At 47.2% G+C, this 21377-nt stretch overlaps 4 protein-coding genes across 4 annotated transcripts; 1 reads left to right on the forward strand and 3 right to left on the reverse strand.

The window, feature by feature from the left end:
- Window positions 1-379: 379 nt before the first annotated feature.
- Window positions 380-1429, reverse strand: FPOAC1_009117 (uncharacterized protein; the record flags this gene model as incomplete). The annotated part of the gene is made up of 1 exon (XM_044853547.1): window positions 380-1429. The coding sequence occupies one exon, from the start codon at window positions 1427-1429 to the stop codon at window positions 380-382; it is 1050 nt and encodes a 349-aa protein (XP_044706217.1).
- An 8016-nt stretch (window positions 1430-9445) lies between these two features.
- Window positions 9446-12623, forward strand: FPOAC1_009118 (uncharacterized protein; the record flags this gene model as incomplete). Its single annotated transcript, XM_044853548.1, has 5 exons — window positions 9446-9485; window positions 9566-11376; window positions 11425-11514; window positions 11568-11862; window positions 11914-12623. The coding sequence occupies 5 exons, from the start codon at window positions 9446-9448 to the stop codon at window positions 12621-12623; spliced, it is 2946 nt and encodes a 981-aa protein (XP_044706218.1).
- Window positions 12624-13966: 1343 nt separating this feature from the next.
- FPOAC1_009119 (uncharacterized protein) lies at window positions 13967-14353 on the reverse strand (the record flags this gene model as incomplete). Its single annotated transcript, XM_044853549.1, has 2 exons — window positions 13967-14033; window positions 14091-14353. The coding sequence occupies 2 exons, from the start codon at window positions 14351-14353 to the stop codon at window positions 13967-13969; spliced, it is 330 nt and encodes a 109-aa protein (XP_044706219.1).
- A 1187-nt stretch (window positions 14354-15540) lies between these two features.
- Window positions 15541-20710, reverse strand: FPOAC1_009120 (uncharacterized protein; the record flags this gene model as incomplete). The annotated part of the gene is made up of 16 exons (XM_044853550.1): window positions 15541-15775; window positions 15832-16305; window positions 16354-16830; window positions 16882-17023; window positions 17079-17143; window positions 17194-17244; window positions 17296-17367; window positions 17421-17541; window positions 17591-17929; window positions 17978-18907; window positions 18960-19193; window positions 19240-19522; window positions 19572-19801; window positions 19853-20381; window positions 20433-20563; window positions 20620-20710. 16 exons carry the CDS (start codon window positions 20708-20710, stop codon window positions 15541-15543), a joined length of 4404 nt encoding a protein of 1467 aa, XP_044706220.1.
- Between the last annotated feature and the right edge of the window lie 667 nt (window positions 20711-21377).

The following is a 21377-nucleotide window of genomic DNA, read 5'->3' on the forward strand; positions in this document are numbered from 1 at the left end:
TATCTCATTAAGCATACTTTTATCTTGGGATCCTGGCTACAGTAGCAGAGGTATCTTTTGAAACATTATATCCGTCAACGACAGTGGAGTCCCCGCTCCGACTTGCACACTTCGTACATCCAAGAGGTGATCAATAATAGCGAGAGATTGAAAAAGGAAAATTTCGTCGGGTGTGAAATGGCGACCGAAAACGATGGGAGGTGTTTTAAAAAACAAACGGCAATAAAACAATGCTGGAACGCCGACCAATGCAAGCCACCTCATGATGAGAAGTGTACTGTAACGAATGATAGATAAAGGAAAGCCCCCATTGGCTCATCGTGTCATAATATAGTGATTCATAGCCATTGGTGGGAGGTTGTGTCGCGTGAATTCATTGTTAATCAGGGTTGGCAATAAAGAGGCGGCCAGAGGTAAGGGTTGAAGTTCGCTCGTCAACGCTTCCGCGCCTCTTCAGCTCATCGGCTGACTTTGTGCTTTTCTCTCGTGTAAGCGCCGAGTGCATGAGCGAGTTAGAAGCCAGTCTAGGAGCGTTGCTCAGCTCGCCCACGTTGTCGGCACGCTCGCCACTGCTGCCACTCGCCATACTTCGAGCCTTGCCGCTAGCGGCGTCATCAGCAACATCCTCAGGCGTTGCTTCCACCAAGCTACCAGTACGCTCAGGCGTGTCTCCAGGGCTCCACCTTCGGCTGTGCTGGCTGCCCATACCTCCAGATGAACGGTAGGCAAGGTTTCGGCGGCTGCTAGTTGTGCTGCTTCGTCCACTGCTCCCCGTTCTACGGTGATGGGGGCGATTCCCGCTGGACACGTTCTCGTCCTCGCTGCTCTCAGCCTCAACTTCAGTGGCGCTCAGCCGCATCGGCACACCGCCAACACCGACGTGATTTTCGCCTGGAGCGTAGCCAACCACAGGTGTCTTCCCATGATGTCTAATCTTAGGGATCTTGGCGGCCACCTTATTTGTGGTACTGAGGCCGGTACTGGTTCTACCTCCAGCGCCACCAGAAGCGCTGCGGGTCCCGCCAACTACCTCCAGAGTTGCTCGCATTTTTGCAGCACGCTGTTGAGCTAGAAGTCGAGGGTCCTCGTACTGGGAACGATCGCACCACACGGTGCCCTTTTGCTTGCGCAAGAGAGCAACATAGCTGGAGGGCTGGCTGCTGGCTCCACCTGAACGGCTAGACGTAGAGCGACGAAGATCAGACTGTGAAGAAGAGCGGTAGGCTGCAGGAGGAGGGATGCTCGATGCGGTACTGAAAGTATTCACAGAAGGCGAGCGACGATTCTGGGAGAAATTGGGGCCCGGTTGGGCAAGGTGAGAAGTTTGGAATTGCATGGGATAGGCGTTTGAAGAAGATGTTCGTGTTCGAGAGTGTCCGTAGCCAACGGTTTGGTCAATAGGCCCTCTCATGGCCTGTGGTTCCAACATGGCCGAGGGCGACGTCGAGGGGGAGACGTCGGCTAGTTTATGTATTTGCTGATCGCGGGTAGTGGCGTCTGTCCAAAGGTAGGTAGGGAGAGAATAAACCCCGTCGGGCGCGGCTGGGCGGGTTATAGTTGAGCGAGACGAGAGAGGGAGCCGAAAAAAGTGAGACTGAGCTGAGTAGCGCGCCAGAAGAGCGGGGCCTAAACCGGAGGATGGAGGGTGACGAAAGCAGTGAATGGTATGGGATGCTCTCGTATCGTGAATATAAGATGTATGAGAAGAGGTTGAATCAACTGCGAACAGTTGATGACTCTGTTATTGTATGTATTGTATGGTAGGTATGGTATGTGGTGAGTCGGAGAAGAAGAGAGCTGGGCGGGTAGAAATTGGATGGTGGGTAGAGGCGCCGACTGCCTAAAGAAGGATTTCGATTGCAGAGCAGAGCAGCAGCAAGAGCAGCAGCCAAGCAGTCCAACGTTGCATGGGGGCCAGCCAGGCTATGGCCTATGGAGGGGAACGGAGGGCACCTTGAGTGAAGTGGGTTAGCAGAGGTAGTTAGTGGGTTCCAGAGCTAGTGGGTGGCCTGGGTGGTCGCCTGCAAGTGGATCACCGCTAGCAAGCGGATGGACACTTTCCATGGAGTGGAACTACCCAGGAGAGATGGAGAGAGTGATGGAAGTGAGACTCGGCGGCGGCTGTTTTGTTCTGTTCTGTCCAGTCCGAGATAGCATGTACCTCTATGATGTCGAAATGTAGATCGTCAAGCTCTTGGCTTCCGAGACCAGCGGTCTTGGCCTTGATTCAAAGGGACATTGCCTTCTGAATTGGGATGCTATTATGCGACTGACAGGACATTGAGGGGGTTGATTGAGTTTAGGTAGAATTAGATGGAGATGTGAATTCCTTTACATAAAGTTATGTACTTTTACAGTGACATACAAGATCAATACCGGACAAATCTAGATGAAAAGAATGTGGAACATGCATGGCGTTATCTCGACTGATATGATGCTTCACAGTTGTTACATCCGTTTCGATACCGAGGACGGGCTCTAACTGACTGCCATGCCATTGTTATGCTATAGATGCCAATTACTTGATTTTCAGCTTCATCATCTATCCATTGCCTTGATCTGCAGCAGATTTGTTGGCATGTTATTAAGAATGCTGGTCCTTAAATGAATTCACCCGCGAGCACAGATCATTTGGGAATCTTATTCGCAGCCTCCATGTAAAGTAACTGATCAACCTCTTACAGCTGCAGACAGGCCCTCCAGTTTCAACTCCAAAGTGCCCGCTACCTTGTCCCTAGAACAAAAATCAGCCCTGGCGTCCCCCCAAAAAACGTGGACCCAGCTGAAGGCACACCACCGAAGAAGAGCCTGGCGCGCTGGCCAATCACATCATATAACTCGACGTGATGTCATGGTCTTATATGCAACTCAAAGTGGGCACCATGGCCTCGCCGGGCTGCTAGTACTAACTGAACTAACTAAAACTGTAGGGCGGTTGCTTTACTTTGCTTTGGTCTGATGTGATGGATGCGATATTCTGGCGGTGTTTTTTTTTTCCATCTAGCATCAGGTGCTTTCAGATAAGTGATTAAAACGCCCACGGTAGAGCCGATAGATGCAACAGCACCTGAACAAGCAGAAATGAGATGATGACGGTATTTGCCTTTGCTGTATGTAATAGTAAAGTTGGCGGCTGGACGAGGGGGGGCAATCAATTCCTTTGTGATAGAAATCAACTCATAATTTCTCCTACCGAGCCGAGTCAATCGTCGTCTCAATAACCGAATCCTCTGCTGACAATGCGTCAATAGAACGCCTCGTCTGCCGAGAAGGGAAGAGAGAACTCTGCATCTCGCTGACAAGACCGATTGTCAGGGCGAGATGAGCAAAGCCGGGATACCTAAAGTACATGGAACATGGGAGTCCCCTACTTTGGTACTGGTACCACTGCACTGCAACGCGAGCATGAGCCGCGCCAAGGACTGGCCCTTCCTTTTCTCTTCAAACGCTTTGGTCACTCACTGGCTGCGCGGGCTATTACTGAGATCCAGATGCAGTGGATGTGGGGGCTTTTTGGAGTAGTTAGTTATTCCTCATACATACTTTGCGGGTAATCCAGGACGGCAGAAACTCAGAGCCCGGGTCTAGAGCGTTCACGTCAAAGATACGCCCTGGGATGTATCCGCTGTAACCGGTTGGCTTGAAGCTTTTTGTTCTACGATTGGTTGCCCGGCTTGAGACAGACTTGTGTTCAAAGGAACCAACAGCCATGGAACCCAGCAGCGATGCTCCCTGCGCTTGTGACCCGTACCTGTGCCCCGCGTTAATAAGGGTAGGTCAGTCAGTCAGCATCTCAGGAATTCGATAGCAGCGACAATGAAGCTTGAGCATTGGTAACACAGATCACCCAGAGAATGCACTCACAAGGGTAGCACGCGGAAAGCCGACGTGACCCTTGAGAAACAGACATATCCCCCAGTAAAAGACCAGGGATGAAAGCGGATTGGTTGATCGTGAGTAAGAGTCGGTATGGTGATTCATAGTAATTATCATCAATCAAACCCTTTAGCCGGATACGCTGCATTTGCTATTCCAGATGAGGGAGGGCTAATACTACCAACATACCATTGAGAAATTGGTTTTAGTGAATCTCGCCGAGACAAAATCCAGGCACCGCTTTGAGGGATTGTAGATGAAGGTGTAGGGCAATGACTGCTATTGGATGAGACTCTGGGAGTAAAGGCATGGGCTTTGAGTTGAATTCCCATGTGATCCAATCCAAGTCAAAAGAAATGTCTTTGACAGAGTATGCGGAAAGTTCCTAGACTCAAAAGGGTCTTCCGAAAAGGCCATATCATGTCATGACAGCCAATACCAACAGAGATCCAGTGCAACCTCAAGCTGTGCCATGCAAACGCAGTCGGCCGATGTACGGATACCTACCTACTAACTTGCGTAGGGTTCTGTTCTATGGACTTGTCCATAATTATCTTACATAGGTAGCTATCACGATACCCTTGCAGTTGCAGAAGAATACCTGATAATGCTACCCAACACCTGAGCTACGAGCGAATGTAACTTGGCGACGAGACCTTATTCAGATGATGCGTGGAGTTCTGGTTGGGGTAATGGGAAAAACGTGCCCCCTCTTCCTGGTTCATGTGGGATGAACTGATGTTTTATTTTTCCTCGCTAATAAATTTGGAGTACAACCTCGTCCGTTCGTTCCCTGCACCTACGGACGGTACCGCTGAATTGAATACCATATTTTAAACTCTCCTCTTTTCTCAATCACCATCCATCTCTCCTCCCCCGCTTTTGTCTACTTACCTATTCTTCACTGCTTGTCAGACGACGACGACAAGTCCTATGAAGCTGAAGCTGAAGCCCAACTAGAGTTTTGCCTCCGAAACTCTCTCTCCCTCTCACCGGTTTTGTGCATGCTTCCTGCAATCCCGATGGGACACGTCTTTCTCTGCACGCCTTCTTGGTCCTTTCCTCAATGAATAGTCATTCGGCTTCAGCCCACTTCCTTCAGCTCCGTCCGACTCCGGGGGACTGGGGAAAAACAGCCCGGGCACCTTTTAGGCCCAGTGTAGTGCATTGCAGTATGCAGCATGTACCTATGGACAAGGATTGATGGCGGGGCATTTACCGGTGTGTGCATGTTTTGTCAATGGCTTCATATCATGGGAATATAGGGTCATGTTTGACATTTGATTCATCAGATCAGTTTCCCACGCAGCCACCAGTCAATATATCGGGTAAAGGATCGGAAAATCATTCCCATCTTCATATTGCACTACAAAAGTCAAAAGCTCATCCTTCTTCAACTTGAATGCGCTGCTGAAAAATATAGCCAGATCCATTATCGTCATGTAAGCGTCAGCCCCCAGCTTGATATTGTGTTGTTTCTGTCTACCTAAGTGGTTTGCATAATACCCCTCTCACCCTTGTCCTGTCTTTACAGAAACGCCTCAACTTGTGTCATCGATAAGTCTCCAGTCTCAATCGATTTTCAATTGAGTTTATTCTCTTAACATCCGCCCAAACTCTCGCTTCAATTCGCTTCTAAGCGCGCAGTCTCCACGTGGAGTGCCACTATTCGGCCATGGCCGTGTGTGGTGTGTAGGTATCCGTAGACGAACTTGCAAACACTACGACGCACTGCAAAAGTCAACTTGATGATATACCTACAGTAACCAGTCTCGTTTGAGACCGGGACGACTAAACCTCAACACATCCAACAAAACTTGACATGATAAAATCTACATAGTACAAACGTTCCCGTGTGTTTCCGGATCGCCAAGAAGATTCAAAGGCAAGCTCGGAACTGCAGATGCGAATGCAATCTTGACTTCTTGGCATGACAAGGCTGTCACTTCCAGGGCCTTGTTTTGCTTGTCATGAACCGCCACAATGCACTTACACGTAGATCCTCACGCTTCGGCTACATCCATCCAATGGCCAGTGGCGAAAGAAGAACAAGAGAAAAATTCTCTGCCTCAATTCAATCGCATCCCTTGTCGCCTTTCTGGAGCGGTACGATTACTGGAGACATACCTATCTCGTTACCAAAAAGTTCTGGTCTGGAGCGTTCCAGATCTAACCCATGTCACTGCAACGAGCCAAGCATGGAGGGAAAAACCTGAAAAGCCTCAAGCTAACAATCACAAACAAGACACACTTTGAGCTTAAAGCCATTAGCGAGGCCGTAATGGATGGACGGCTAGAAATCATCTCATTGGTTCCGATAACCTCGAACTCTCAATCCGTCCTCTTTAGCTCTCGTCAAGCTTGGGTACGTGCCTGTGTGCCTGTATATCCGCGATAGCTTCCTTGCTTTTCCAAAGGCCCACAGAGTCTTCCAGCTTTGAATTGAACTGAATTGAATGCTACTAGAATAGTTCTTGGCGCATAGGCCGGTCTCCGAAGCTTCCGCCCAGGGTCCAATTGCGCCGGATGAAACATTATTTAGCGAAAAGAGTTGGCAGGCTACGAGTGAAAAGGGAAAGCGAAAGCTCCATGGACAGTGTTGCGATCTCGATCTCGATCTCAAGCGGTTGGTTTATGCTACGAAACCTGTAAGTTGCTGTAACATGCACGGGAGATTTTCTCCGCCCTTGCAAGACCTGGTCCCTGTCGCAAATCAACAAAGAGTTCCTGCTCTGACTTCATACCCATTGCATTGCATTGACTGCATCGACCAGGCCGGCTGGATAGATGGAACAGTTGGCGATAGCTGTCACATTTGAGGGTCTACAACAGAGAAGCGTCATATATCCATATGTCCATCGGTCAGTGCCAGCCCTTTAAGGAACGTTCCGATCGGAATGGTGGGTAAGAGGACCTATATTGACCCTCTATTGACCGGGTATATGCCAACTTTGGCATGTATATCGCGGCTCTGCTATAAGCCAAGGACCCTGTAGATATTGTGTACACACGTAGGTAGTAGGCAGGATGCGAGATTCCAAAATCCCACCTACAAACTGGCAAACAGGATTGACGGTGATAGTTTCGAGGCGCCACCCAAGAATTAAGAAAGGAAAAAAAACCAGTTTGGACAATGCATGTTTGGGAGCTGGTACAGTCTTGTTAATCGAGATGAGGGAGCTTGATCGGGTAGATAAACTAGAGTCCGGATAGACATCCAGGAACAAGGAACAGGAAAGAGGCTTGCAACAAGCCACAAGGGTTCAGCTCAAACGGGTAACCAGTATCAAACAGCCGTGTGTTGTTCTCTGAGTGGTCCTTGAAAGCTCACACATTCATCAAGACAAGGCTCTAACCAAGGCCATTGCAAGAGTGACAAAATCCAGTCTCTTGGCTGCAGTGACACACTGTCACACACCACGGGTTCTGTTCCGTCTAGTCAATCAAAGTCTTGGTACGTGCATACATAATGATCTTCCAGGTATGTACTTCGTTTCAATCTACATTGCATGGCATGGCATGACACTGCATCACATCCTGCCGGGAAACAATAACTTGAAGACGGCTGGGAAGCATCGACTTTGTTCAATTCGCTGGTCAACCTGTTTTGTTGATGCATGCGTGGTAAATCACATCGAAATACCTGCTGGCTTGAAACGTGTGTGGGTGAACAAGTTGCGGGGAAAGGCTTCTTGTGTTTCTCGCAACAGGCAGTCAGATCAGGTATATCTCTGCTTCTTATTCGCTGACAGTTCCGCGTTTGAGCATATACTATCGACGTATCATGATACACAATATTGATTTGTTTACTTTTCTGCCCGATTGACTCGGGTATGTTTCCAGGTGAATCATGCAGGTGTGTAGATCACAACAATACAATGACATTCGATTCTCAGAGTACAAACTGTATCATCATGATGTACCTAGTTTCGGCTGTGGTCACTACTAATGGGTCATGACAATGCCAATGTTTCTTCTGTTTGTCATGACAATTCGCTAGACACTATTATAGCGCCGAGCCGTTGGTTTTTGGTTCTAACCGTCTTCAGGGACTATCTAGCACAAACCAAAACACACATGGTAATCATGAAGTCATTCCATCGCTAATTGGGAGGGTCTGGATCAGCCCATCGGTCCTGAGTTTTAGTAGTGTAACATCTTAAACAGAGAACTAAAAGGAAGGGCCGGGAAGGCTAAAGTTCTGTCCAAACAACACAAAAAATAAAAAAACAGCCGATGATTGGCGACAGTGTTGGTGTAAGTCAAAGTGGGCAAAAGATGATTAGTATTTCTATAGGTAGCATTCGATAAACCCCTCAGATTAAGAGACTCGACTTGATGAGGGAAATATTGACCGTCTTGTTTTGTCTTGCTTTTGGTCTACGAAGAGTTATGGTAGTAACCTATACTGTAGGGCTTTTTTAGTTGTTGAGCTTGGGCTGGGTGTCCGTTCCGACTTTGGCTGTCCTCTATGGAGAACTTAATAACGGCTAGTAGTGATTACTTTTTATTCATTCTATAGACGCTTTATGATTTATCAGAGATTCGAAACCAAAGAAGCGCATATGAGTTCCATAAGATATTCATGATATGTCCCATTCTATCTTGACCATAGGGTAAGACTGTATCGCCTATGTTTTCCGGTATCAAGGTTCGGAAACACAGCTATGAGCACAATGTATCAATCCCACCATGTGTTGGGCAAATGATAATAACACAATCATCATCGCCGTCGCACTAGTATTGTTTATCATTACAGTTAGATATAGCGTTCTGTTACATGATACTACACGCAGCCAGGACAGAGGTAACGGCAAGATAAGGTTTGGATACACACGTTGAATGTGGAAGTCAGATATCAACGGTTTCGCCGCCTCGTTTTGAAACTTTTCTCTCGCCTCGTCTAGGATTTTCCGATTCCTTTTCTCGTCGTCAATTTCGGGAGCGGTTGTATCCATCTCCCGATTTACATAGTGACAGGGACGGATAGAACGGTAACTTTCTCGCGGGATACTCCTTGTTATGATCGCCTCACGGACTCCGAGTACGACAGTAAAAGGGGAAGATGAGTAAACGGTTCAAAAGGGGTTTGCTATTTAACAAAGTGAACCCTGAAATGTCCTCAACGGATACAATCGTATACACGAGACATTTGATATATATTGAGAAGCCAGTTTCAGAGTCTAGGGTACTCAATCCGGCACATGAACCCTCCTCTACCGGGATCTATGGGCGACCAACCCATGACGGTCTTGGGTTAGCGGAATCAATCAATCCATGTGCTTCTCATCCATGTAGACTCAATTGCACCTCGTGCACTGACGTCAAAAGCAATTCACCATCCATCCATCATACTCCTTTTTATTTTCTGACTGGTCAAAGATTTGATCATTCGCAATTTTCAGGGAGGGGGCACGTTCACTTGCCTTTTTTTGTCGCCTTTACAAGTACAATCTCCCCTAATTTGGAAGATCGACCATTTCCTCGCGTTGCACTCGTTTCGTTTCAGTTTCCGTTTCTAAATGCTGCCCGCCGTTACTGGTATCACTTTTGTCAAGGGGCCGCTGTCATGAAGTTCGCCAAGGAGCTCGAGAGAGAAGCTGTGCCTGGTAAGTTTTACATCAAACCTCCAACCGCTTTGCTAGCAACGCATCGACCGTGACCTAAAAACTAACTTTTGCACGTGCAGAATGGCGCATCAAGTATCTTAATTACAAGGTTGGAAAAAAACACATCAAAGCCGTTGGAAGAGCTCTTGGGCGTGTCAACGGAACGCCCAGAGGCATCAGGCCCATACGTACAAACACTTTCACATCTCCCCAGACGCCGCGACAACCCGCACCGAGAGAAAACACTGCCCAAGGCTCAGCGACGATAGCATCTCCATCAGCCGTGGCACCGCCGAGATCCATTCCTACTCCCCGAACTGCAGGTCGCGAAGATGAGTCCCTCAAAGAATCGAGTGATAATCGCCATTACGGAAGCTTCGTCGAGACGCCCCCAGATCCGTCGCCCATGGACGACCATGAACCTAAACATCGCGATTTTCAGCTACCTGCGCCCGCGTTAAAAGTCCACGACCACGACGATGTTCATGACAACGATCTCCCGGGATCTCCTGCCACGACTGGACCCTCTGATCTCATGCGACGGAGTACACGGCGAATGGACCCTCGACGAACCTCGTCAGCTAGTGTTGTAGCGACAATTGTTTCGTCTGACGTGAACAAACCACCCAAAACCCCCGCAGAAAGCGCCAAAGACTCACCCTCTCATCTGCGACGACTATTCACTCATCAATCTACAAAGAGCGACCGAAGAATTGATGCAGAGAATTTCGATCTGGTTCGAGAGAGGGAACGGGAGTTTTTTGACTTCCTCGATACCGAGTTGGAGAAAGTCGAGGGCTTCTACAAGATGAAGGAGGAACAGGCTGGCCAAAGGCTCGACATTCTGAGGATACAGCTACACGAGATGCGAAACCGAAGAATTCAGGAAATGGCTGACGAGTGTATTCGCGAGGAGAATCCTCCAAAGAAAGGAGCTCACGAGAATGGTAACGGCAAGCTTAACGGACTTATGGATCCCATCAAGGCCAAGATCTTTCCCGTTGGGCCCAACTCCAAGGCGTTGCAAAAGATGAGCCTCACCCCTAACGTCAACGGCGCTGTACAGGCCGATGCGGAAAGAGACTATATTCGTCGTCCGCACCAGCACCAAGTCCCGTATCGTACAGCAAAGCGGAAACTTAAGCTCGCTCTTCAAGAGTTCTACCGTGGGCTTGAGCTGCTCAAGTCATACGCTCTACTTAACCGCACCGCCTTCCGTAAGCTTAACAAGAAATACGACAAGGCTGTCAATGCTAGACCCCCTTACCGCTATCTCAATGAGAAGGTCAACCAGGCATGGTTTGTCAACAGTGATGTCCTCGAGGGACACATCAGGACGGTGGAGGATCTCTATGCCCGTTACTTTGAGCGAGGCAATCACAAATTAGCTGCTGGTAAGCTCCGCAGCTTGAACAAGAAGCCTGAAGACCAGTCGATTGGCATGTTCCAAAATGGTTTGCTCATCGGAACTGGCGCAGTATTCGCCATTCAAGGTCTCATCTACGGAGCACAGCTTCTGTACGATGAAGACGACCAACTTCGCCTGCGGACGAGCTACCTTATGCAGATCTACGGAGGCTATTTCCTTATGCTCTACTTGTTTTCGCTCTTCTGTATCGATTGCATGCTTTGGAACCAGAACAAGGTCAACTACCCCTTTATTTTTGAGTTTGACCAACGGCATCACTTAGACTGGAGAGAGCTGGCTCAGTTCCCCAGTTTCTTCTTCCTTGTCTTTGGTCTCTTCATGTGGGTCAACTTTAGTAGATACGGTGACCCTGATATGTACATTTATTACCCGGTCATTCTTATCTTCTTCACTGTTGCTGTTCTATTCTTTCCAGCACCTGCAATATTGCATAGAAGCCGGCGCTGGTTTGCCTATTCTCATGTAAGCTTCCCTTCGGTATTTTCCACAACAGCACTGACATCTTAACAGTGGCGATTGCTTTTGGCTGGGCTCTACCCCGTTGAGTTCCGTGATTTCTTTCTCGGAGATATCTACTGCTCGCTTACATATGCTACTGCAGTAAGTTCAGGTTTATCAACGATCAGCTACAACAAGACTAATGACGACAACAGAACATTGAACTCTTCTTCTGCTTATACGCACACTACTGGCAGAACCCCGTTCAGTGCAACTCCAGTCACTCTCGTGCTCTTGGATTTTTGACGGCTCTCCCGCCTATTTGGCGATTCCTGCAATGTCTCCGTCGATATAAAGATACACGCAATGCCTTTCCACACTTGGTCAACGGTGGCAAGTATACAGCGACCATCATTTCTGCCGTAATGCTTTCTATGTACCGCTTACATAACTCCACGACTCACCTGGCTCTGTTTATCACGTTTTCGACCATCAACAGTATTTACTGCTGTAAGTCTCTGAGCGCTCTCACTTGCAAAGAACTGTGCTAACATTAACCAGCTTTCTGGGACCTGTTTATGGATTTCTCCCTTCTTCAACCTGGATCTCGGCACTGGGGTCTGCGAGATATTCTTGCTCTCAAACGTCGATGGTGGTATTATTTCATCATGGTCATTGATCCTATCCTGCGATTCGCCTGGATCTTCTACGCCATCTTCACCCACAACACCCAGCATTCTACCATCGTCTCTTTCATGGTGGCCTTTATGGAAGTCACTCGCCGTGGCATGTGGACTCTATTCCGCGTGGAGAACGAACACTGCAGTAATGTATCTCAGTACAAAGCCTCCCGTGACGTGCCTCTACCTTATAGCATCGAACCTCTCATGGCTCGTGCCAGCACCGACGGCTCTGTCGCCACTCAGGAAATCCAAGGTACTGCCGGCGTCGCCTCTTTCGAGGAACCTTCCCGCCAAGCTACAGCCGAGTCGACTGGCGTGTCTATTGGACAGGCTGAAGAAGGTGTGTCTCGACGCAGGGCAGGAACAGGAGCACCGCCACCTCCAAGGCGTACGTTCTCACGTATGCTTGCTGAAGCTCATAAACAAGACTTTGAAAAGAAGCGCCGCCCGCTGGAGGAGACCCATGAAGACCCGACTGCTGAGTTAGAGCAGTCTGACGACGAGGATGACGCCGATGAGGCTGCCAGCCTTCTAGAGATGTCCGAAGCTGAAGATCTGGCGCGGGCGACGAGCTCTAGATATCGTTGAGCACTTACTTTAAGGATCAGTCAGTACAAGGAAGTTTAATTGGTTGCGCACATGGTAAATTATTAAGAATGGCTAGTTTTAGATACCCCTATACATATACGGTACACACTTGCATACGATACCTGGTAATGGCTTTGAGATTATAAAAGAATGTTTTATTTATTGGTAAATCTTTATGACGGGTGTATAATACCCCACCCACGAGCCCGTCTTATATTCGCCTGTGTATCTTTCACATACTCGGAACGATTTTAGGTAGCGGGTAGAAGCTAGTGACTTGAATGCTCAAAAAGTTCCTAGTCAGGGTGAACAGAAAGTTTCAGATTGAGTTTCTACCAAGACCATCAAATTGTATGATAATAAGACGAATCGAAGTCAGTTCTGTTGACAATTCGGTTATCTCATATAACGCATGGGAGCTGTGGGCGTGGTCTGAGATGGAGGATTCCTGTGAAGCAATATTAACATTTATACATGAGCAGTTGAGAAACAGTTTCTCATACTTAGTGGGAGAACACGATAGAGAAACGTGTTTGATGAAAGTTCCAGGACAGTTGTTTATAACTTTCAGACAGAAGAACCGTTGTCAGATCCTCTTGCATCGTCTCCCAAAAGCCGTGTTATCGTAACAACCACGACTTCATCGTTGTCAGTATTCTCCCTCCCAGCACCTGTAGTGGGCGCTGGTGCAGTATATCGTCATCTATCCCAAAGCTTCAACCTTTGAAGCCATATCATGGCCTGGTGACGTCTTATATAAAACTCGCACTCATCACAAACATACGTCCTCCTGTTCTCATCCGAGTGAGGCTCCAGGGCCAGGGTAACACCTTCGTTGCAGGCGCCTCGGCCGTACGTTTCGCAGCCGTCGCAGTCGGGAAGAAATCTCGCTGTTTCCTAGAGGCGGTATTTTACTTCGCAGTGCGCGCACGTTCTGTAGAAAACGAGAGTTTGACACATTTTGGAGGGGGTTGAAGGAAGCAGGCAAAATAGTTGGGAATCAAAGGTGTTGGTTGGTAGAGGTAGTGGAGGGAGAGGAAGTTGTTCTCATTTATATATTTGGCGCTGAATAGTAAAAGAGAAAGAGAATAAAAGGTGGTTGATATTTATTCTTGACAAAGAGGTGGAAGAAAACAAACGAGTTATTGATTCACTGACAACAAACGCTTTGAAGAGGCACTATATTCTACGTTTTACATCTTTCAACCACACTAGCTTTTGTGCTTCACTCGGAATTCAAACTTGAGTCACATTTGATCTTGTGGCAAAGGTGGAAAACACATGAAAAGGCAACTTGTGATACTTTATTCTAGTGTTGTACCATGATACAACCAAACACACTCTCACACCTGATAACTTGAATCCCCCGACGCTGTCCAATGTTCCTCCTCGCTACTACTTCTTCCTTCTCTGTTACTACTCGTTAGCCTCACACCCTTGTCCTTGTGCCCATCCCGAAAGACCTACTTCTGCTCACGTCCTAGAAGTTCCATAATCGTGTTCTGAAGCTTCTGGCTCTCGATGGTCATCGCAGAACGACACGCTCGACATCGGTAGTTTGCGATGGCATCCTTGAGGGATTCGTCCGGGCAGTCAGTTTGAACTGCAGTCTGGGCTTCGTCCTTCTTGGGGTCGTCGACCTGGGTGTTGTTCATGTTGAGGTACTCGATTTTCTCTACACGCTTGCAGACGACGCAGGTGCGGTGCCAAATAATCTTGACTTCAGACATTTTGACGGTGCAGAGTTCTTGGTTTGTTTTGTGAGAAAAATAGAGTTGTTTCTGAGTTGATGATTTTTGGTTACTGATGTTAACTTTGATGAGTTGCAAAAAAAAGTGTACAGATGGAAACTGGGAATATAAGAGCACTGCAAGCCATTCTTATATCAGAGTTGATGGAAGTCACAGAGAGTTCAACCAAGTGGGAATGAGCATCCTGAACGGTACCTGAGTTCAATAGAACATCTACTAACTTGCGAACGAAGGAAAGAAGCCACCTCCTTGTTCGTCAGGCTTATTGTTTTCTTTACGCCGAGTCAAATTGTTCACTAAGCTCAACAATGTAGCAATGAAATGTAGAGGACAATGAACAACTTGATGTCAGGTTTGTTCTGGTTACAAAGACGGAGTACTAAGTTACTTGACATCAAGCATATAGTAACAAACGCATTGGATATTGGCAAACAATGTATTGAAGTAAAAACTATCTCCACTAAACCTCTATCTATCAACATCATTCTTCTGAACCCGTTCTGTTCTCATCGCCCTCCGTTCTACTAAAAAGCGTCGGAGCAACCACCATGCGGTGAGTCCTCACTGCGTGCCCCATTACATCCTCTCTTCTGAGCAAACGCTCGCTGCGCCTTAACGCTCCACGCCCGCAATAGCGTCTGCATTCTATGCAATACCGATGTCTGTGCCATCCAGTGGACCTAATCTGTCGGAATCGCCACGCTATACCCCGACGACAAGCTCCGTATGAAGGTACCTCTGCATCCTCGGCTTCACTGCACATTGGACAGAATGCCCTTGATACCTCATGCTGAGACTGGCAGTTGGGGCATCGAGCCCAGAATATAAAGCCTCGACACATCTAATATAGTAAGCTATGGGTGATACCTTGAAATATTAGTGGGGGATGTTTTGTCAGAATATCTCGCTGTACAGCCTTGACAAAAGGACAAGGTGGAGTTTCTCCTTATATAATTCGACTGCTCGATAGCAAAAGTCTGACAGAGCAACGTTGCTACTGTTAACGCTGCCTGTGAGGCTACTGGATAAACCTTGATACACAGTTGATACAAAGCGTTATTCACAGAGCATAACGCACTGGTGTGTGCATCACTAGCTTTATTTGTCGGTGACGAAAAGAATAGAAAGAGAAATGAAACTCCTTTTCACAGGCATATTGTAATAATCTAGCCCTCTGTCTTCCTCCCTTTGTTAGCATGATACAATTTAGTAAAAGCACCACCAGTATCCGTCAACAACTCCTGTGGTGCTCCAAACTCCGCCAAAGAGCCCCTGTCAAGAACAGCAACCTTGTCAAAGTCAAGCAACGTATCAATACGATGGGCGATCATGATGATGGTACAATCTGAGAATTCCGTGCGAATGACTTCCTGCATCCTGGCGTCTGTCTGTGTATCGACGCTGCAAACAATGTCAGTAACAGAACGAGATACTAGGGGATGGTAAAAGTCAGGTACCTGCTTGTTGGCTCGTCGAGGATGAGCAAGGAGCTTTTCTTAAGAAGAGCTCTTGCGAGGCAGAACAATTGACGTTGGCCATGAGACAAAAAGTTCTCGTCCATCTTCTCATCAAGGAATTCTTGGTCGTTGTCAATCTTGGCTTGGATAAAGGACAAAATCCCCACACGCTCTAGTGCGTTTCTAATCTCGTCGTCTGATGATACGTTGCAAGGGTCGAGGTTAGCTCTAATGCTATCTCCAAAGACGAAAGGATCCTGGGTCAAGCAGCTCAAGCGTTGGCGGATGAGATGTCTGGGTATAACAGAGATATCCTCCCCATCAAGAGTGATCTGACCATGAACGACTTCAGCCATTCGGAGTAAGGCTTGGACGAAAGAGCTCTTTCCACTGCCGCTTCGACCACATATACCGAGTTTCTCACCAGGCTTGAGGCTGAATGAAAGACCGCGTAGCACAGGCTCAGTTGTGTGTCTATCAAGTTAGATTTGCAACAGTCAAACCCTGAAAGATGCCACTTACTCATATTGAACATCTGCATTCTTGACTTCCAGACCCCCTTCTCTCGGCCAATAGTCTCCTGGATTGTTGCTTTCCTCTGGTTTCTCCTCGCTGGGCGCAGAAGAGCAAAACATGCGAATACGCGCAATAGCACCTAATGAAGTCTCAAGGATTGACCAGTTGAGAACAATGCCCTTCATGTTGGTACCAAGTCTCATCATGTTGACCAGTGCAATGCCTAGAAGCGAAGGGTTAATCTTTTCGCGAAGCGTGACGGCAAAGATGACAAGGATAATCGTCAAAAATGCGACAACCATATCCAGAACCAGAGTAAGCCATCGCTGAATACAGTTGAGCAAGTAAGATGGCTTCTGAGCATCGTCAATGAGAGTAAGAACCTTGTCAGTGTACGGTTGCGTCCAGCCGAAAGCACGAATAGTGGCGAGACCGTTGATGGTCTCAAGAAAATGCGAAAAAAGAGGAGCTTTATGCTCAATTCTAAACAATGTCAGTAACTACCCGAACATTTACTTGCAGTGTGTTCCTTACTCTAAGAGACGAAGCTGTTTAGAAGTTCGGACGTAGAAACGCTGGATAAGTACCAGAATTGCTATAACAAAAGGAATTGAGATAGCAAACCAACTCACGGCTGCCATAGCCAAACCAGCAGCACCGAAGCAAGCAGCGACTTCTGAGATGATGTTAGTCATACCAGAAATGTAGTTCCTGGGGTGAGAAGTATGTACCAAAGAGGAAGACGGAACAAGCTATGGGGAGAATAATGTCGACATAGCGCAAGTCCTGACTGAATCTGGGAAGAGTCAGTACATAGTGGTACAATTGCTGGAGAATCGGCTATACCTGTTGATAAGGGAACCCGCTTCGCTATTGTTGAGAAATGACAAAGGTGCGCTGGAATTGTCAGTCAATTTCTATCTGTGCTTAAGTCTCTGAGCTTAATACCTTATAGCAGCCTTCAAGAGTCGTGAATGCAGCACTTTTCCACTAATAGGCGCACAAACCAGGAGGAACATTCTAACAAAACGTCAGTCAAGATCAGATAATTGAATTGTATCAGCAGAACTTACGCAATAGCAGCCGTAATAAGCAATCCTTCAAAGAGGGACATGACCGCATAGATACTGAGCCAGTATGCAACGTCTGTACTGTCACGTCCCTTTCCATCACCCCACCAAGTGACCCAAACATCTATTCAAAGTTAGTTGCAATCTTTCAACTCTGTTGAGTAAAAACTCACATCGAAATGCTGTCAAGACTCCTGCGCTGGCAATGAGGAGTGCTTGTAGGATCATGTTGTGCAATCCGTTGGAGTTGAAGTAGTACATAAAAACGCTTCTGTCACTGGGGACCTCAATAGGGTTTACGTCTTGTGCTTGAGCCTTTGTGCCAGTTTTATCCTTCTCAGATTCGTTCTGAGACTCAGTCTGAGTTCGGCCATCGTGTTCATCGTGGTTCGAGATGTCGAGGTTGTGAATATATCCATCTCCAGATCGAAGTTCGGAATATGTGCCTTGTTCGACGAGTTTTCCGCCCTTGTCAAGAACAACCACAAAATCGGACTCAGGCAGTCTGTTCACTACACAATATCAGTTGACGGAAGTGTGACTCGAATGATAAAACTTACCGGCGTGGGTAGCCAAGATAATGGTGGTTCCGTTCTTTCGAAGAAGGCCATCCTTTCCAAAGACTTGAGTAAATATGATCTGCTCGGTAACCTTATCAAGGCCACTGAAAACATCGTCAAAAATGGCAATATGTTTCCTCGAGTACACTGCACGGGCGATGGCGATTCTCTGCTTCTGTCCCCCACTCAATTTGACACCCTGCTCACCAACCTGAGTGAGATCCCCTTCAGGAAGTCGTCCCAGGTCGATGGTCAAATCACAAGCACTAACAACTGTGTCGAACCAGGCGCTGTCATATCCCTTGGACTCTGCGATGATGTTGGCGCGGATAGTAGCGTTCATAACCCAGGGAGTCTGATCACAAAAAGCCACTTCTGGCGCATTCAAGGAGACACTGCCATTAGAAGACGTTGTTTCGCCCAATATGGCCTTTAGTAAACTGGATTTTCCCGAGCCAACCGGTCCAACCAGCATAGTAAGAGACCCATCCCCGTGGTCCGGAAAAGAAGTGTTGATATCCCGAAGAACTGCTTTTTCACCCCAGTTGAAGTTACCGTCCGCTATTAAAATTCTGCTTCCGTCAGCCCCGACCTGCATTTCTTTCATAGCTGTTGGTTGGAAAGCTTCCTGCAAAGGCCGCGAGCTTTCCTGAAACGACCTAGAGGCTCCTTTATAACGACCTTGAATCTGACGACGATCAACTCTTTCTTCCAATTCGAGGAAATCCTCCATTCTTGTGAAACAGCCAAAGACCGAGAAAGATCCAGGAATGCTTCCAAGAAGATGTGAGAGGGGATCCATCATGACGCCTAGGATTGACAAAGCTGTAATAGCTTGTGCTGCAGAGAAGGGCTCGCCGTTCCCAAGTTTTGCTGCGATGGCGTATGCTCCAAATGTAATGGCTTCGGTCATACCAATATTGCAGTTTGCTACGAGTAAATAAGTAAAGAGCAGCAGCTACAAGACCCGACATCAACTTACTGATCATGTTGAGGTAAACATTAATCAGACGATAGTGCTTTCCTGTACTGATTTCCTCATCCCGCTTTTGGGAAATGAGACTCTGAAATCTCTCTGATAGTCCGAGCATCTTGACTGGTTTCATAGAGCTAAGGACTTCGTTGGTGAGGTTGATGCGGTCCTGGGTAGCCTTTTGATACCTGATCTGGCGTGAAACCATCATCTTTCCAATTGAACCTGTAAGGAACAAACAAACTGCAAGGTTAGTATCGGTGAACAAATCAGAATCCACAGGACTCACTAATTCCTGTGACAATGGGCGCAACGCAAACAGCGCCGAGTTGGGCCGCCAACATGTACATGGCAATGGCTACAGTGAGAGTGTTTGCCCAGGACTCTACCAGTAGGAAGTGAAGCTTCTCGATAAGTGTCTCGACATCATTCCCCATAAGCGTCACAGCTGAAGACTCAGCAAGGTCGTCTATGGGAAGCTTCATCACCTTGCTGTAAATCATGGTGATGAGACCGCCACGAACCATGGCACCGGCCCTGAAGGTCAAATGCTCATACCAAGCTGTGAGTATCTACATAAAATGGTCAGCACATGCTGATTTAATATGCAAATAGTCATACCGCAGAGCCGATAAAGACAAAAGCAAAGGCGCCAATCAAGCCATAGCCCAAATTGGTAGTAGACTCGGATGCAGGCATAGTCAAGAACCGAAGCGCATTGCTGACGAGAAAAGGCTGAGAGATGCTCAAAGCAATCATTCCGATACGAGGTGGTATAATGCCCAAAAGCTCCCATCTCAAAACACTGACAGTCGTCTTGAAAAGGGACGGCTTCTTACTCGATGAAGATGCTATAGCCCTGTGTTAGTGCACGGGGTTTTCAGCCATTGGTATTAACACACCTTTCTTCCAAGCTTTGCCAAACCTGACTGCAAGCTTATCTGATGATAGTTTCTCATAGATTGTAGGCAAGTCATTGTTGGTCAACACTGTAGCCCAACCGGAGATGAGTAACGAATTCAACCAGACAAAGAAACCACGACTAAAAGGTCCACTTGTACTCTCGTTGGAGATGGGTTTGTCGCTGGAAATCAGGATTTTTCGCTTTTCAACCGTCTCCAGGACCAATAATGCTAGCTTGAAAACGGCCGAAGCAGATAAAGTTGCGGCATAGGCGATATTGAGCGACAGGAGCCATTCTGTGCGTAGTCGTGCGGCGTCAAATAGCAGCGTAACAAAAAGATATGCTGTTAGCACGAATGATGGTCGGACAGACTTGACATGCTCCACGTGGGTTAACAGAACAATTGAAAAGGAAGCTAGAAGGTCAAGTATGGCCGCAGCGAGGGAGAAGCGTGTGTTGAGCTTCTTTGTGGAGGGTACCAAGGCTAATAGGACGACCTGCAAAACTGCATACGTAGCCGATGTAATCTGTTTGATGGGTATAAGTCAAAGCAAAGTAATTTCCAGGATAGGACTCACAAGTTTGGGCGTATAAGTCGCGTGACGCTTTGCCTTGTCTGGGGTCTTGAGAAGATAGTATGCTCGAGGACCAGCAATTGCAAGAAACACGGCAGATGGAGCTATACTGAGGATACTCTCTTGGAAGGACACTAGTAATAGTCAGCCAAATAGTCCAACGTGATCAGCAGTGATATTCTGTTCTCACAAGTAAAGTCGAATCCACCGCGACATCCCTCAGTCCAAACGTTGGGTCCAAAGAGACCATCACCACAAGCAGTTGAATTGTAATCACCCATGATAGATGAAGATAGGATATTTCTCACAGGGAGAAGCCAAGGCTCGAAATAAGTACTCCAGTCTTGGCTGTCCTGCAGCACCCTAAAGAGGGAATGTTGATGCCAAACTGCGGCGTTACTTTTCTGTGATCCGACCGTGTGGTACACCCTGCATGTGCATCAATTAACATGCCTTTTAAATATGCAGGTAAACAGTCTCGAACGTCGAATATGTCGCCGTCTTTTCTCTCCTCTTGGTAAAGAAAGGATGCGTGAGACTTGAAAGGTCAGACTATGTATGCCGTCCTTTGAGGAAGCTGTCAGCATTCAATCAATTCGGACGAATGAAGTCCGAAAAGAAGGGTCAAATCCCTAAGGAGAACTCTCTGCGATTTCGGCTTTAATTTGTGATTTGTAGAAGGAATTGCGACGCCTTGCAAAAGTACCCTCTTGACATGTCCTCATTTGGAAGGTGAACAAGGTTGAATGAATAGATGATAAGCTTAGAGCCTAGCTCTAGAGAGTCTAGACCATTTATCTAGGTACTAAGTTACCTGGGGGAGTAGTTATCAGTCAGTATCAGATCCCCTACAATCGTGAGAATGCGCTTAGATAAAGACTAATAACGACATTTGCAAATTGTCAATGTATAATTTGTTTACTTGTCTATTTTGAAATGTAGATGGCA

This window comes from Fusarium poae, chromosome 3, assembly GCF_019609905.1.
Source record: "Fusarium poae strain DAOMC 252244 chromosome 3, whole genome shotgun sequence".
Lineage (NCBI taxonomy): Eukaryota > Fungi > Ascomycota > Sordariomycetes > Hypocreales > Nectriaceae > Fusarium > Fusarium poae.